General features: G+C 44.7%; 2 protein-coding genes across 2 annotated transcripts; both read left to right on the top strand.

Moving 5' to 3' along the window:
* The first annotated feature begins 4,773 nt into the window (after nucleotides 1-4,773).
* Nucleotides 4,774-5,684, top strand: LOC136510050 (transcription repressor OFP1-like). Its single transcript, XM_066504623.1, has one exon. It carries the CDS (start codon nucleotides 4,849-4,851, stop codon nucleotides 5,593-5,595), a length of 747 nt encoding a protein of 248 aa, XP_066360720.1. The 5' UTR covers nucleotides 4,774-4,848; the 3' UTR covers nucleotides 5,596-5,684.
* Nucleotides 5,685-9,839: 4,155 nt separating this feature from the next.
* LOC136513396 (tRNA (guanine(26)-N(2))-dimethyltransferase-like) lies at nucleotides 9,840-13,414 on the top strand. Its single transcript, XM_066507406.1, has 6 exons — nucleotides 9,840-10,348; nucleotides 10,888-11,088; nucleotides 11,172-11,271; nucleotides 11,583-11,786; nucleotides 11,894-11,956; nucleotides 12,231-13,414. Exons 1-6 carry the CDS (start codon nucleotides 9,990-9,992, stop codon nucleotides 12,336-12,338), a joined length of 1,035 nt encoding a protein of 344 aa, XP_066363503.1. The 5' UTR covers nucleotides 9,840-9,989; the 3' UTR covers nucleotides 12,339-13,414.
* The last annotated feature ends 103 nt before the right edge of the window (nucleotides 13,415-13,517 follow it).

The following is a 13,517-nucleotide window of genomic DNA, read 5'->3' as shown; positions in this document are numbered from 1 at the left end:
ACAAGAGACCACCTGGTGTAGTTGGTCGACCCCACCATGGGTCGCCCGACCTAGCCCCACCACTACCACATCACTGATCCACCCCCAAGCTAAGAAAAAACACTTTGGTGCAATCCTAAGCTTTGAAGCTTCACATGGATTCAAGGGCCCACAAACCAACTTTGGACACATGATCTACAAACAGCCATTGGGATAATTGTCAACCACCTTGAGGAACACCCATACACTGTAGGATGGAGAGGCAGTGCTACATCGATATCTTCTCTGCACTTGTGGAAATATCCAATTGCCCCATAAGAACTATCAACATCCTCCTTCTCTAGAAACAAAGCTCTTCCACACTTTATGCAACCACCACAAATTCTCCCCAACAAATTTTAATTTGATGATTTTGGTACTTAGGGTCTGTTTGGTATGGCAGTCCATGGCTCCAGCTCATCCTCCATTCACTGTAGCGCTACTGTTTTCAACTGTAGCAAGGAGGCATTTTACTTCCCGATACAAAAAACTAGACAGAGGATGAACCGATGGAGCCACATTTTGTAGCTCCACGAGCTCTATGCTATAGTGTCACTACAGTATTCTATAGTGCTGGAGCTGAAGCTACAAGGAATTGTGCCAAATAGCCCCTTATTATGGGATGGGTGATATGCACACGTCTATGGATCATGTGTGACGAGTAGTTGTGGCCCAATCTTCTTGAAGGATCTGAGAACTAGATAACTATAGTTGCATGACGTGATGATGAGACAGTGCACTGCGAGTTCCACACACGCAACAAACTGCCAAAATAGATGCCCTTCCATGAACCAAAGAAGCTAACCCACACAATCACCCCATAAAGACATGAAGGCACAAAATGGGTGCCATGGAGTCAAAACCGTGGCAAGCATTATTATTCATCGGGTGTCACTGAGTGTGTGTCTCCGGTGGCTCGGGTGGACTCAAGAACACAAAGATCACAGAGAGGACGCAACGGTTTATCCTAGTTCGGGCTATCGGGGCCCTACATCCAGCAGCAGATGATCCTTCTACTCAAGAGCACCCAAAATCGAGGGGTTACAACAGAGTGTAAGAGAGAGATTTGGTAGGGGATCACTTGGTGTTGATCCTAGGCTTGTTGGCGGTGAGGTCTCCTCCTCATCGGAGAGGAGGAAGACGATGGAAGTAGGGAGGAGCTCTCGGTACTTCTCTCTGGGTGGCTCTGCTCTCGGTGTAGTGCTCAAGTTGTCCGAGGAGGACTTGAATGATCTGTCTCGGATCGCTCTGGATTCGTCCTCCAGATTTTGTCCTCTACCCCCTCTAGGATCTGACCTCCCCTTATATACCGAGGTAGGTCGGGTACATGGCGGTTTGGGAGAGCTTAGCCTATGGTCTATGTGCGCCAGAGTCCAGGAGGTTCTTACAGGGCGCCGATGGACCGTGGTGTTGTTGTGGAGCCGAAGAAGCTTTGGGCGTCGTCCGGCTGCACTATTCTGACACGTTGAGTGTTAGGTTTTGTCGGCTTTTGGACTGGCCTCTACCAGGTGCACCTTCTGGAGGCTTCTTAGCGATGAAGGCATTCGGCATGAGAAGCTAGCAAGCGGGCGCGGAAGCCCCCGAGCTTCTAAAGCCGGCGGAGGGTTTTTTTGTCCCCTTGTGTCACACCCCATGCGTGACCTTGTTAGAGAAGTGGTTGACAGCGCCATGCCAGTTGGGCAACACTGGGAAGCCCCCGAGCCTTGGATGCTCGGGGCACTTGTCTTCAGCCCGGGCCTTGGCTAGCGCTAAAGGCCGGGAGGGGGCCAAGGATCGGGTTCAGACTCCTGTCGATCGGGATCCTGAGGCTCGAGCGAGCCCCCAAGTCCCGAGCAAAGGTAGTGGACGTGCTCGGGCTCAGCCTAGTCCTTAGCCGAAAGGTGCGTGCGAGCGCACCTGAGGGGTGTAGCCCCCGAGCCCCTAGGCGATCCTGGAAGGATTGGTCGGGGGTCCCGTGGTCGGGAACTTTTGAACCCGTGGCCTAACATACCCCTATGTTAGGATTTCGTCACTGGGTGAACCACAATTCGACATTTCATAGCTCACTCAGGAATCAAAAGAACAAGCAAGCCCCTCAAGACTCATGAGTAGTTGTTATGAACAGAACGCAAGTGTTTTACACGAACTTTGATAGCTAAAAGTCCTTTCCCACATCCTATTACATTCATACTTATAGTTCATGTGCGTGACTTCTGTTTACACTAAAGCACAAGTTATGACAGCTAGTAGGAAAGTAAAAGAGTAGTTCGCCTTCTGAAGTGGTTGTGCTTCCTATGCATCTGCTTGAACAGTAGTTTATGGTGTCCTTTCATCTCCATGAACCTGATGAATAGGTGGCCCTGACATCCTTGACTTGTAGTTGAGCATAATCTTTATCTACTGGTTCTCTTTTAGATTCTTTGTCTTGATTGTAGTTGCAGCAACTGCTTCATACTTTTAGCACCCTTGCACGTCCAGAATTAAGTAGTCTAAAATAGAAGTGAAAACACTATATAACAGTTCAAGATGAAAACTGTAATGTGTATTTAGGGAAACCTTTTACCTTTTTAGCCTTGAGTTTTTGCACTTGATTTAGAACAACACTACTTGTGGATCAAAATTATTATCATTCCATGCACTTTCAAATTCTCGGTCATTCCTAAGAACAATAAAGGAACAACCTGAATGCATTGATGAATCTTCAACATTATTTGCAACGAATGCAAGGTTAGTGTTCACCTGAGCATGCATTTCCTTCTGTAACTATTTTGCCCACTGCCTTGTAATTAGTCCAACAATGTCAGTAGCATTTTGTTTAGGTATGGGAGAAGTGTCAATGCTAGGGATGTCCTCATCAGCCTCCCCTATCTTGAGAAGGCGTCGTCCTTGACTCGAACTCACCCACATGTGGAAATAAGTCTTTGGTGTTAAATGTCACACTAACATTTGAAAGTTTAAGTTGCAGCTCTATTATCTAAGCATTATCCAACACCTTGAACGGACCATCTCCTCGTGGTGATAACTTACTCTTGTGCTATTTTGGAAAGTGATCCATGTGCAAATGTGGCCACACAAGGTCACCTAGCTGAAATAATGCTTGTTTCTTACCTTTGTTAGTTTGTTTTGCATATTGTATCGACTTTGTCTCTATGCTCTTTTGTGTTTTAGCATGGAGTTTCTTGATCAACTCGTATCTTTTGGCGGCATTCAAATCTCTGCAATGGTATGGGCAAAAGATCCATGGGAGTATGTGGTTTGAAACCATAAACAATTTCAAAAGAACAAAACTTATTCGTAGTGGAGTGGATTGCCCTGTCATAAGCAAATTCCACATGTGGAAGGTAGTCTTCCCACATCTTTAGGTTCTTCTTTAGCATAGCTTGCAACATTTGTTGATAACGTGCGGTTCACTACCTCAGTTTGTCCATCTGTTGGCAGGTGGCATGTAGTAGAAAACAATAATTTGATGCTGAGTTTGCCCCCTACAATGTCTTCCAAAAGTAGCAAGAAAACTGGCATAACGGTCAGAGATAATTGTCTTGGGCACTCCATCTCTGAAAAACAAACTAGCAGTGTGTGAAGCATCATCGATCTTACGATATATGGAATGAAATACGCCAAGCAAATAATAAAAAAAATAGCAATTTATCTATCCCTTAAGTTTAACATCAAGGAGTGCATGCAGTTTTGTTGAGCTTGGAATCTTTTCTGCAGCATTTTTCAAGTTATGACCTATAACTCTAAGAGCAAGTATAATAGCAGGCTGTAAGCCTACTAAATGCTGAGGTGGAGGAGAGAGGGGAGGAGAGAGAGGAGAAGCGGGCTGTAAGCTTACAGCCGGCTTGAGCACAAGAACCAAGAAAGTCTGTGAGAGAGATAAGTGGGCCATGTATTAACTGTAAAGAGCTAACTACTATATGAGTGGGCTGAGAGAAGGCTGCAAGGAACCTTACAGCCAGCAAGCCGGCTGTATTATTAGCCTTGCTCTAAGTCTCTAACCTGTTTTGCAGGTATGAATCTATCCTTTAGAGACCGGTGTTCATCGATGAGTGAGCAATCCCTTGGGCCAAACTTAATGACACATTAAACTGTTCGCTTTTTCATTTATTAATGGTAAAGAGAAACAAGGATACTCTACAGCAAAATAAAGTTCCCACAAGGCAACAGTAATTAATTTGGAAAAAGCGAGGGAATATTCCTGTGCTTTGCTGTAAAGTTGTTCTTGAGGCAAAAGGTTAATGTGGCAGTGCTCTAAAAAGGCAGGGTAATGAGTATTAGAGCTGGATTTAAGAACACGGAGTGCAAATTTAGACACAGTTTATAGCATTACATAAGTTGCTCGCCCCATAAACAAGCATATCTCTATCCTTTCCTTGTGTAGCAATCAACCAGGACCATTTGGCCCACACTTGATTTCGCTTAGCAACTTTGAAGCTACTAAAGGCTTTCTGCTCTCTCTCCAAACTGCACTATCTCGGTTTCATAATCGTGGAAGAACTTTCTACATCATTCCAACTACAAAGTCATAATGACTGAACCGGTACGACACTGAAGCGGTTTCCAAAGGTGCTGATAGCATCGAATTGGTTGTTGAAAAGACTTCCTACTGAAATTGTGTACTGACTATGGTACAGATATGATCGATCTTGGCTGGTTTCTTATTCTGCCAACTTGTAGCGCGGGCGTGGAATTGTGTACATAATATTTTGGTGTTCTCAGCTCAAAGTCATGTACCTCCCATTATATTGCCGCACTTTCATGGTATATAGACGACAGCCCTCCCCTCCCATGTAATGCTCCATGGTGCACATCAAACCGTATTGAGAGAGGGGGACACAGAGAGAGAGAGGGATGAGCAACCATCACAGGTTCAAACTATCCCATCTCATGCCAAACTCTTGGTTCTACAAGCTGAGGGACATGAAGAAACCCAGGCCAGCAAGCAAAAGAAACAGCGAAACAACAAGAACCTCTAAGAGATCAAGCCAGTACTGCCATGGAAGCATCACTCCCAAACCGCTTCCATTATCCCCACATCGTTCCTACTCCTACTACCTAAACACAAAGCATAATATGTCACTCGATGAGAAGCTACGCCCCTCCACTCTCCATCTTAACCCAAAGGCATCAGACATCCAATTCCCTAGAGATTACCACCACCACCATCATCGCCCGGCAAACACCATGGTCATCGAAGCCAAGCACGAGTTTCAAGACTTGCAGCTACGTCCGATTCGTACAAGGGCAGTGCTTACCGGATCTACAAGCGGTACATGCCCGAGCTCGCCGAGGCTGAGGAGCAGAAGGTTACCTGCTCTGATCAATGGCGGTAGCGTCAGTACCACGAGTGCTATTGGTGGCCGGAGAAGCGCTGCTAGGAAGAGCTTCGCCGTCGTCAAGGCGTCGACAGACCCGCCCAGGGATTTCAAGGAGAGCATGGTGGAGATGATCGTCGAGAATGACATGAACGCACTGGAGGATATGCAGGAACTTCTTGAGTGCTACTTGTCACTCAACTCGAGGGAGTACCATGGAGTTATAATGGAGGTCTTCAGGGAAATTTGGCTTGAGATTGTCCAAGACATTGCTGAAGATTGAGATTATTATGTGATGTGAAGATCGGTAGTGTCGGTGATGAACTGTAAATTAAGCGCAACTGGCCGGGCTCTATATGCCAGTGAATGTGAATCTGTAAAGAAATGCATGCATGTGTTTTCAGAGTGTATATGATGTTACATATGAGTAAACAAGAACCTGTATATTCAAGCTTAATTATTCGAACAGTATATGGTCGTATTGATTTCATGATCGACTTGTGTTTGTGCTAATTAACTCAAAAGGTAATGTGGGACCCTTTCACACTACGCTTCTGCGATGTTAGCGTAAAGGAGCTATGGTCCATAGTCCATACGCCATAGCTTTCGCTTGGGAGAAAAAATAAAAACAGCTTAAAGAAGCTAGCTAGTTGGAGGCGGCCGCTTGCTCTTCTCAGTTCAGTATTACTTCGTTTCCACCTTTCTACTATTTGATTTCAGAATACTATGTCTATGCAGCGGCGACAATCATGTGAGCAAGATTAGAAAAATGTCCTCCAACAACTCTTTATCTCAACTGCCAATCTTTCCGCTTTGGGGAAGATAGATCCAATCGCATTGAAAAATATACACGCATATCTGGTGGTGGAAGAATGTGGGGGAGGAATAAGAAGTAAGTACAAGGTTTTCAATGCAAATGTATAAGAGAGAAAAAATATATAAAATTGGTTGGAGTTATTTGAAAATAGTTCCACATTCCTTATCTTTGCACCTAAAAAGACTATGGCCCCGTTCGCTTCACTGCAAAAACAAACCGAAACACTGTTTCGGCTGATTTGCTGCGAGAGAAAAATACTATTCTGGCTGAAAAAACAAGCTGAAAAAAGACGGATTATAAGAGAAGCGTACAGGGCCTATAACTTCATCGTGATACCAAGTCCTGCCTACCTGTCTACCCTATAGCACCCAGTCCACTAGGGCACTAGGCACTAGGCACTAGGCACGTCGAACTCGTATCTCTAACGATAATGGTAAAAGAGAATTCCTTATTTGACACCAGAGAAATAACCGTTCCTTTCTTGGTCCTCAAAAAAATTTTGTTCCCTATTTGACACCGAGTTCAACTTTCGTTCCTTCCGTGACACTCCGTCGCGTTTTCCATCCAGCCACCGTTACCTGCGATGTGAAAAGACAATTTTGCCCCTGTGGGCCCCACCACCCTTCTCCGTCGGCCGTCCCCGCTACCCATGGGCCCGCTCGCTGGATCTGCCGCCGGGGTGCATCCTCCACCGTCGAGCCGAATCCGGCTTCCCCACCAACAGATCCAGCCGCTGCCTCGCCCGTGCCCACCCTCGATTTGCCGCTGGCGAGCTCGCCAAATCCGTGGGTGGATTCGCACGCCCCGAGGCCGGATCCACGCGCCCCGAGGCCGGATCCGTGAGCCCCGAGGCTAGATCTACTGGATCCGCGCGCCCCGAGGCCAGATCCGCGAGCCCCGAGGCCGGATCTCACCGAACTCCACCGTCATCATCGCGGCCGCCTACTCCACCGCGCCACCGTCGTCGCCGCTTCTAGTCCACCGCCGGTCGCCATCGAGGAGAGGGAGGAGCGCAGAAGGGAGGGGCGCCGCCGTGCCTAGGGAAGGGAGGAGCGTCGTCGCGCCATGGGATGGGAGGACCACCACCGTGCTCGGGAGGGAGAGGGGCTCGGAATGGAGAGTTGGAGGGAGAGAGAGTGGAGAGAGGGAGAGGGTGGAGGGTGCCATCGGGAGGGACGGGCGCACCTTCAGCTGCGTGACTGCGGGGAGACGGAGGGAGTGAGGCGACTGCCTGGAGGAGGAGAGGAGGGAGAAGGGTGGTGGGGCCCACTAGGGGTAAAATCATCTTTTCACAGCGCAGTTAACGGTGGCCAGGTGGAAAACGCGACGGAGTGTCACGGAAAAAACGAAAGTTGAACTCGGTGTCAAATAGGGAACAAAAATTTTTTGAGGGCCAAGAAAGAAACGGATCATTTCTGTGGTGTCAAATAAGGAATTCTCTCTAATGATAATGACCGGTTATAGGATCCAATTGGTTGTCAATATCGGACAGGACTCTATTCTTCTAATAAAAAGGCTCTTCTGACTAACCTTGATATACACGTAGTAAGCCTTATTTAAATGTTATCAGATTCACCTCAACCCACATATGTTGGGGTGGATTGGGGATAAAATTACTGTTCAAGTTTTACTCCAATCAACCTCAACACACGTGGATTGATACGATCCGACTACATCAAACAAGATCATACTATAATATATGCTTCTAGAGCATCTCCAAGAGATTAACAAAAAATGCTAGCCAAATTTACTGATTTAAGTACTCTCTAAAATAGACTTGACAAAAAAATATTAGAGTATTCCAACACTCTATAAAGGATGACCGGTAAGATGGGCTATCCAAAAGTAGAGAGCGAATGAGGTGAAATGAAAAGCTGCTAAATTTAAAGAGTCATTTATAGAGTCTGTTGGAGATGTTTTTACTTAAATAATAGCTAAATTTACCTTTAGAAAATGATTTGGCTAATCTCTTGAGATGCTCTATGGCCCTGTTTGCCTATCTTATAATCCGTCTTTTTAGCTTGTTTTTTTCAGTCGGAACAGTATTTTTCTCTCCCAATAAATTAGCCAGAACAGTGCTTCGACTTGCGAACTGGGCCTATATGGAAAAAAAATTAGGTGGAGCCTATATGCTGCATACACACCTGGATTCGTGCCACGTGGATGTCGATGAAATCCCACGAACACTGCTGGCTTGCATGGAGCCGAGCGAGTTGCGCGAGCATGCGAGTTGTGCGAGTCGTGCGGGAGAGTTGCTAGGCCAACGAGTGGTGTTGGTTGGATTTTTTTTTTACGTCCACGTGGCAGAAATCAGAAGCCTGCATGCACGGACGCGCATTGCATACTGGCTCCACCGATTTTTTTTTCTATAAGTCTGTTTAGTTTCAAAAAGTGCTACAGTAATTATCACATCGAATCTTGCGATACGTGCATAGAGTATTAAATGTAGACAAAAAAAACTAACTGCACAGTTTAGTTGAAAATCGCGAGACGAACGTTTTGAGCCTAATTAATCTATGATTGAACACTAATTATCAAATAAAAATGAAAGTGCTACAGTAGCCAAATTTCCAAATTTTACGAACTAAACACAGCCTAAGTATACCACTAAAATAGGTAGGTCGAACTCTATAGCTATACGTGCAGTGTTCAGACGGACTTTGCGTAATTTCTCCTTCAACCCTCCAAGAGTAGCATGTTTCCTTCTGACCTTCTCCAAAATATTTAGCACCAATCAAAACTTGGCACTTTCATCCAGAAACCACTCATAATTGAATATTTGACTCAATCAAAAAAATTAACACGGAGGCCCATCTGTCATAAGCTCAACCACGATGAATAAATGGCTTTGATATAATATGTACCAAATAAATATATTTTCGTAATAATTTTGTCACACGTGACATGATTATTTTCGATACTAAAGTTGCACTCTTTTTTTGTAGACCGATGCTCGTGACTTAATCCAGCCAATAACCAGCCCACACAACCTCATGGATCTATGTCAATGTAAAGATCTATACTTCACACTTCAGCCTTCGCCGTCATTACGCTCGCTGGTATGCCTTCGCACCTCATGGATCTATACGCTCGCTGTCTCTGTGTCCATCGATCTTGATTGTGGTTGTCGCTCAAGAATGCGCTAAGATGGTTGGACATTATTTTGTTTATGTTGCAACGCACATGAGCATAACCTTAATGTAAAATTATTTTCTATCTTTTAGGAACTGGCCTTTAGAAATAGTTGGAATAACCTAATAAATATGCTCCTAACTTTTTAGGACACTTAAAAAATTCATTGATTTACCTATTTCTTTTTTTAAATTATGAGATGCTCTTACTACCTCTCTTTCTCCTATTCTTTCTTGTCTTTCTTTTCATGTTCCTCTATTTTTCTGTCCTTACTCTTCTTCATCTATACATAAATAAATAAGATGTTTGGTTTGTAAAATGAGTTTAACTTACTGGCATGATTTATTGTAATCTTAGTCAACTATGTGTTGTTTTTTAATTTTGGCCGATAGTGATTTTTACACGTGTTCACTGTTCAGTTACCCGGGTCGGGAAAGACTCGCTGAACCCAATCCTAAGAACTAGCCGCATTCCCCCCGCTCCTCCCGCCACCATGGCCGCCGGCCGCCATCTCTTTGCCCCGTTCTCCCCCTCTACTTCAACCCACGCGTCGCCGCCCAGCGCCACCAGCCTGCACGCACTCCGAGCGCGGCGTCTCCTTCGACCCCGGCTCCGCCTTCTACCGCAGCGACAGCGCCGCGGGCCGCGACCTCGCCGTCCTCGCAGCCACGCTCCACCGCTGCCGTGGCCGCCCTGACCCTTCCGCCCCATTTCTCTGCCTCGATGCGATGTGCGGCTGCGGCGTCCGCGCGCTCCGCTACCTCGCGCAGGCCGGCGCCGACTTCGTCTGGGCCAACGATGCCTCCGAGGCGCTTCGCCCCGTCATCCTCGCCAACCTCGCCCGCTTTGAGCGGAGCTCAGCGGAGGCGGAGGCGGGGCGCAGGAGCTGGGTGGTGTCGCACAACGACGCTACCCGTCTGCTTTCAGAGCGCTACCTTCGGCGTGAGTACTTCGACGTCATCGACGTGGACTCGTTCGGCGGCGACGCTGCGTACGTAAGGGCAGCGCTCTTGGCGCTCAAAATTGGGGGCCTGCTCTACCTGACGTCCACGGATTGGCGGTCCGCGAGAGGATATGGTTCGAGAAGGTGAGTTCTTGATCCATTTTTGTTTTTCATTTTATCTAAAAGTCTTTGGATTAAGTCCCGAGGATTATTAGAAATGTATTACACGTTTTTATATTAGGTTCATCAATATTTATACGATAGGATCTGGCAGAGCCGCAGAGGTATCCGATGTAAATAGTTTTTGTAGCTCAACTTATGGTTGCAGAGTTGTATCGTAAACGTGTGCTATATATTAATGTGAATGTTTTCCATTCCCCAATACAAGTAATAGAAGTTAGTACTTATGCAAACAGAAATGAAACACTGAAGTTAAATTGCTTAGCTAGATTTGGTATGTATCTGATTAATAATTAGATTGCACGGAGCATCTTTATCGTTGGTATAGTTACTTCTTGTGTCAAGTATGGTGAGCCTACCTTCAAAAAAAGTATGGTGAGACTGCATTACCCATTATATGCTTTGCTGCCAACATGTCTATTTAAATCAAATTTTCTCTGTACTTTGATGGACAAGTTATGGATCATTTTTTTGTCAACTATGTAACATGTCGTCTGTTTTAGCTCTCTGTCTTCATATGGAGCGTATGTTCGTCCAATGCCATATCCAAATGAGGTTGGTTTGCGAATGGTTCTAGGTGGTGCTGCACGGGAAGCATCTCTTTTGGGATTTCACATAACACCCATATTCTCGTATTTTGCATATCACGGTCCTATTTATCGAGTAATGGTACAACTATGCAACGGAAAAGATGATGGCATCAGGTAATGCATTGTGCTTTTCTATCTAATAATTACAGAGCTGATCAGTTGGAATGCTACCTCTGATGCCCTTTCTGTTTTGACAGTAATTATGGCTTCATTTGTCATTGCAAGAGTTGTGGCCAGTCTCAAACTTTTGGATTTGATGAGCTGGGGCAAATTTCTTGTGGGTGTACAGACAGAACAGTAGGTACAATGGATCATTGTGGCAGGACTAAATTATTGTTTTATTACTGGTGGTTGATGTCAGTAAAGTTAGGCCCTAAGCTTTTAACTTTGCCAGTATTAATTAACACAAATTAACATAGGAGTCAAGTACTCAAGTGTCATCTAAGAAACGATATCATTTGTAGCTAGCCCTGATGTTGATTTCCTAATGAATAATCTTTGATGATAATTGTATGCCTATGCCATGCAAGAAATCTCATCGAGTTGTGTTGTTTATTGAGTACTTGGCCATGGAAGTGTGCTAGTATATAATTGTCCCTTTTTCACAGGATGCCGATTCAATCACTGTAGTAGGCCCACTTTGGACAGGTCCTCTCCATGATGCCTCTTTCCTTACCGAAATGCTAAGCTTGGCCAACGAATGGGGATGGGCATGCACAATTGAAAATGGTGTCACTTTGGAAAAACTTCTTGGCATGATGATTGAAGAGAGTGACCCGAGGTTGCCTCCTGGATATATAAGACTTGATGAGGTATGTCTTGCAGTTCAATATTCGCTTATTCATCAATCTTCTGCGTTCAATTATTGGCTTAGCAAAATTTAACTATCCACCGATGCTAATTTTTCAATTAAATTCAGATTTCCAGACGAGCAAAAGTTAACTCTCCCCCACTCGGTACCCTCATCAATTCACTGCGGAAGGTATATCACTATTACATGCAAGTATTAGTGTTTGACTCATGTTAGTAGATCACAGTGATTTGAGGGAACGGACAATTAAATACTAAGACAATTGCATAACCACACACGTCATTTGTTTCTGACAATCTTATATAAAAGCTTAAAAGGGTTAGGTTATAGTTATGTTTTTGTTAATAATATGTGTCAAGTTCATTGGGTCCATCTTATGTTAGTTATACATTTTTAAATTTATATATGACTTAAAAAGCTAATGTATTTGAATATGTGTGAGCAGGAGGGTTTTTCTGCTTGTAGATCTCATATAGGTGCAAATACAATCAAGACCAACTGTCCAATTGCTTCTTGCATTAATGTCGCCCGGGACATCCGAAACTTAAGATGAATACCAACTACGCTGCTCGCTGTGTGATTCCCAAAGTACAAAGTTCCTTTGTAGGCAGCACAAATGCAGCTGTGAGCTGAGCACTTGTTCCTGGTTCTCATCATTATTCGCCCTCTGGAATCAGAGGGGAACCTTTCGCTATGGCAGTAGTCGGCGGATGGCAGTCATCGTGCCCAATACAAGCAACGAAGTTTGCTCAGTTAATTTTGCATCAGCTTTTCTTGGGTTTTTTTTTTTTTTTTTTTTTTTTTTGCAAATGCTTGTGATAGGCATCCACAGTCCACCTGTTTTCTATACAGGCTACCGTTTTTTTTTCTTTTATTCTAATCCTTTGTCTCGGTGATGATGTAGAACCGTGTTAGAAAGATGCAGGTTCGGGGTGAACTGCTACACAATGATGCAAAATGTAGCTTTTTTTAATGTGAGTTTGAACTTTGGTCAACATTGGAGATATACGCGGTTTACAACATAGAGGCATGGAGCTCAAGGGATCCTCCATGCAGAAATTTCTGATATAGGATTGCTGCAGCTCATCCGCACCCGCCCAACAATGGCGAAGTATCCACAAGATGCTGATAAAACGTCGCTTTGGGGCTCTACCACCCCTCTTTAGTTGATATATTGCCTCATAAGACACTACGGAGTAGTAAATTGTGGTTTTACTGGAGCTGCATATTGCATAGAAAAAGAAATTTCAATAGATGTGAAGGTGATGGCAAGTGACCTGTACATAGAGGTGAGTACGTGCGTTAGTGTCCGCATTGCACCGTGTAATTGCAAAAAGTTCAGGTCGACTGAATGCCTATGGTTAGCTGTTCTTGAAAAAACAAATGTCTATGAAAGTGCTCCTGGACCATAGCGTTAGGACACTTATGACATTTAAATTTCACAACAGGCAGCTGATGCTCATCTTCGTTTCCCAAACAAAAGTTTGTTTTGACGATCAAGGTCATCTCTGAGGCTCACGAATAAAAAAAAATGCAGCAATTTAACCTTAAGGATCTCCGTTTTCCCAAGACAAGGATTTTTGGATTTTTTTTTTCCTTGCGTGTACTTGCAGCCTGAGCACCTGGCGATCGTATAGAATTGGCATCTTGTTAACAATAGGCAGAATAAGAATGATGCCTTACGGATCAGGATAAGATTGTTTCCTTCTCAACGAATTGTGCGCAAGCATCG

The sequence above is a fragment of the Miscanthus floridulus genome, chromosome 16 (assembly GCF_019320115.1).
Source record: "Miscanthus floridulus cultivar M001 chromosome 16, ASM1932011v1, whole genome shotgun sequence".
NCBI lineage: Eukaryota > Viridiplantae > Streptophyta > Magnoliopsida > Poales > Poaceae > Miscanthus > Miscanthus floridulus.
Note: the sequence above shows the minus strand (reverse complement) of the source record. Positions and strands in the feature narration are given on the sequence as shown.

What these genes read in the sequence shown, in the direction of transcription:
- LOC136510050 (XM_066504623.1), top strand. Translation starts at nt 4,849, where the DNA reads ATGAGCAACCATCACAGGTTCAAACTATCCCATCTCATGCCAAACTCT.
- LOC136513396 (XM_066507406.1), top strand. Translation starts at nt 9,990, where the DNA reads ATGTGCGGCTGCGGCGTCCGCGCGCTCCGCTACCTCGCGCAGGCCGGC. An exon ending in GTGGGTGTACAGACAGAACA is followed by an intron (nt 11,272 to 11,582) that starts GTAGGTACAATG and finishes CCTTTTTCACAG; the next exon opens with GATGCCGATTCAATCACTGT. An exon ending in TCATCAATTCACTGCGGAAG is followed by an intron (nt 11,957 to 12,230) that starts GTATATCACTAT and finishes ATGTGTGAGCAG; the next exon opens with GAGGGTTTTTCTGCTTGTAG.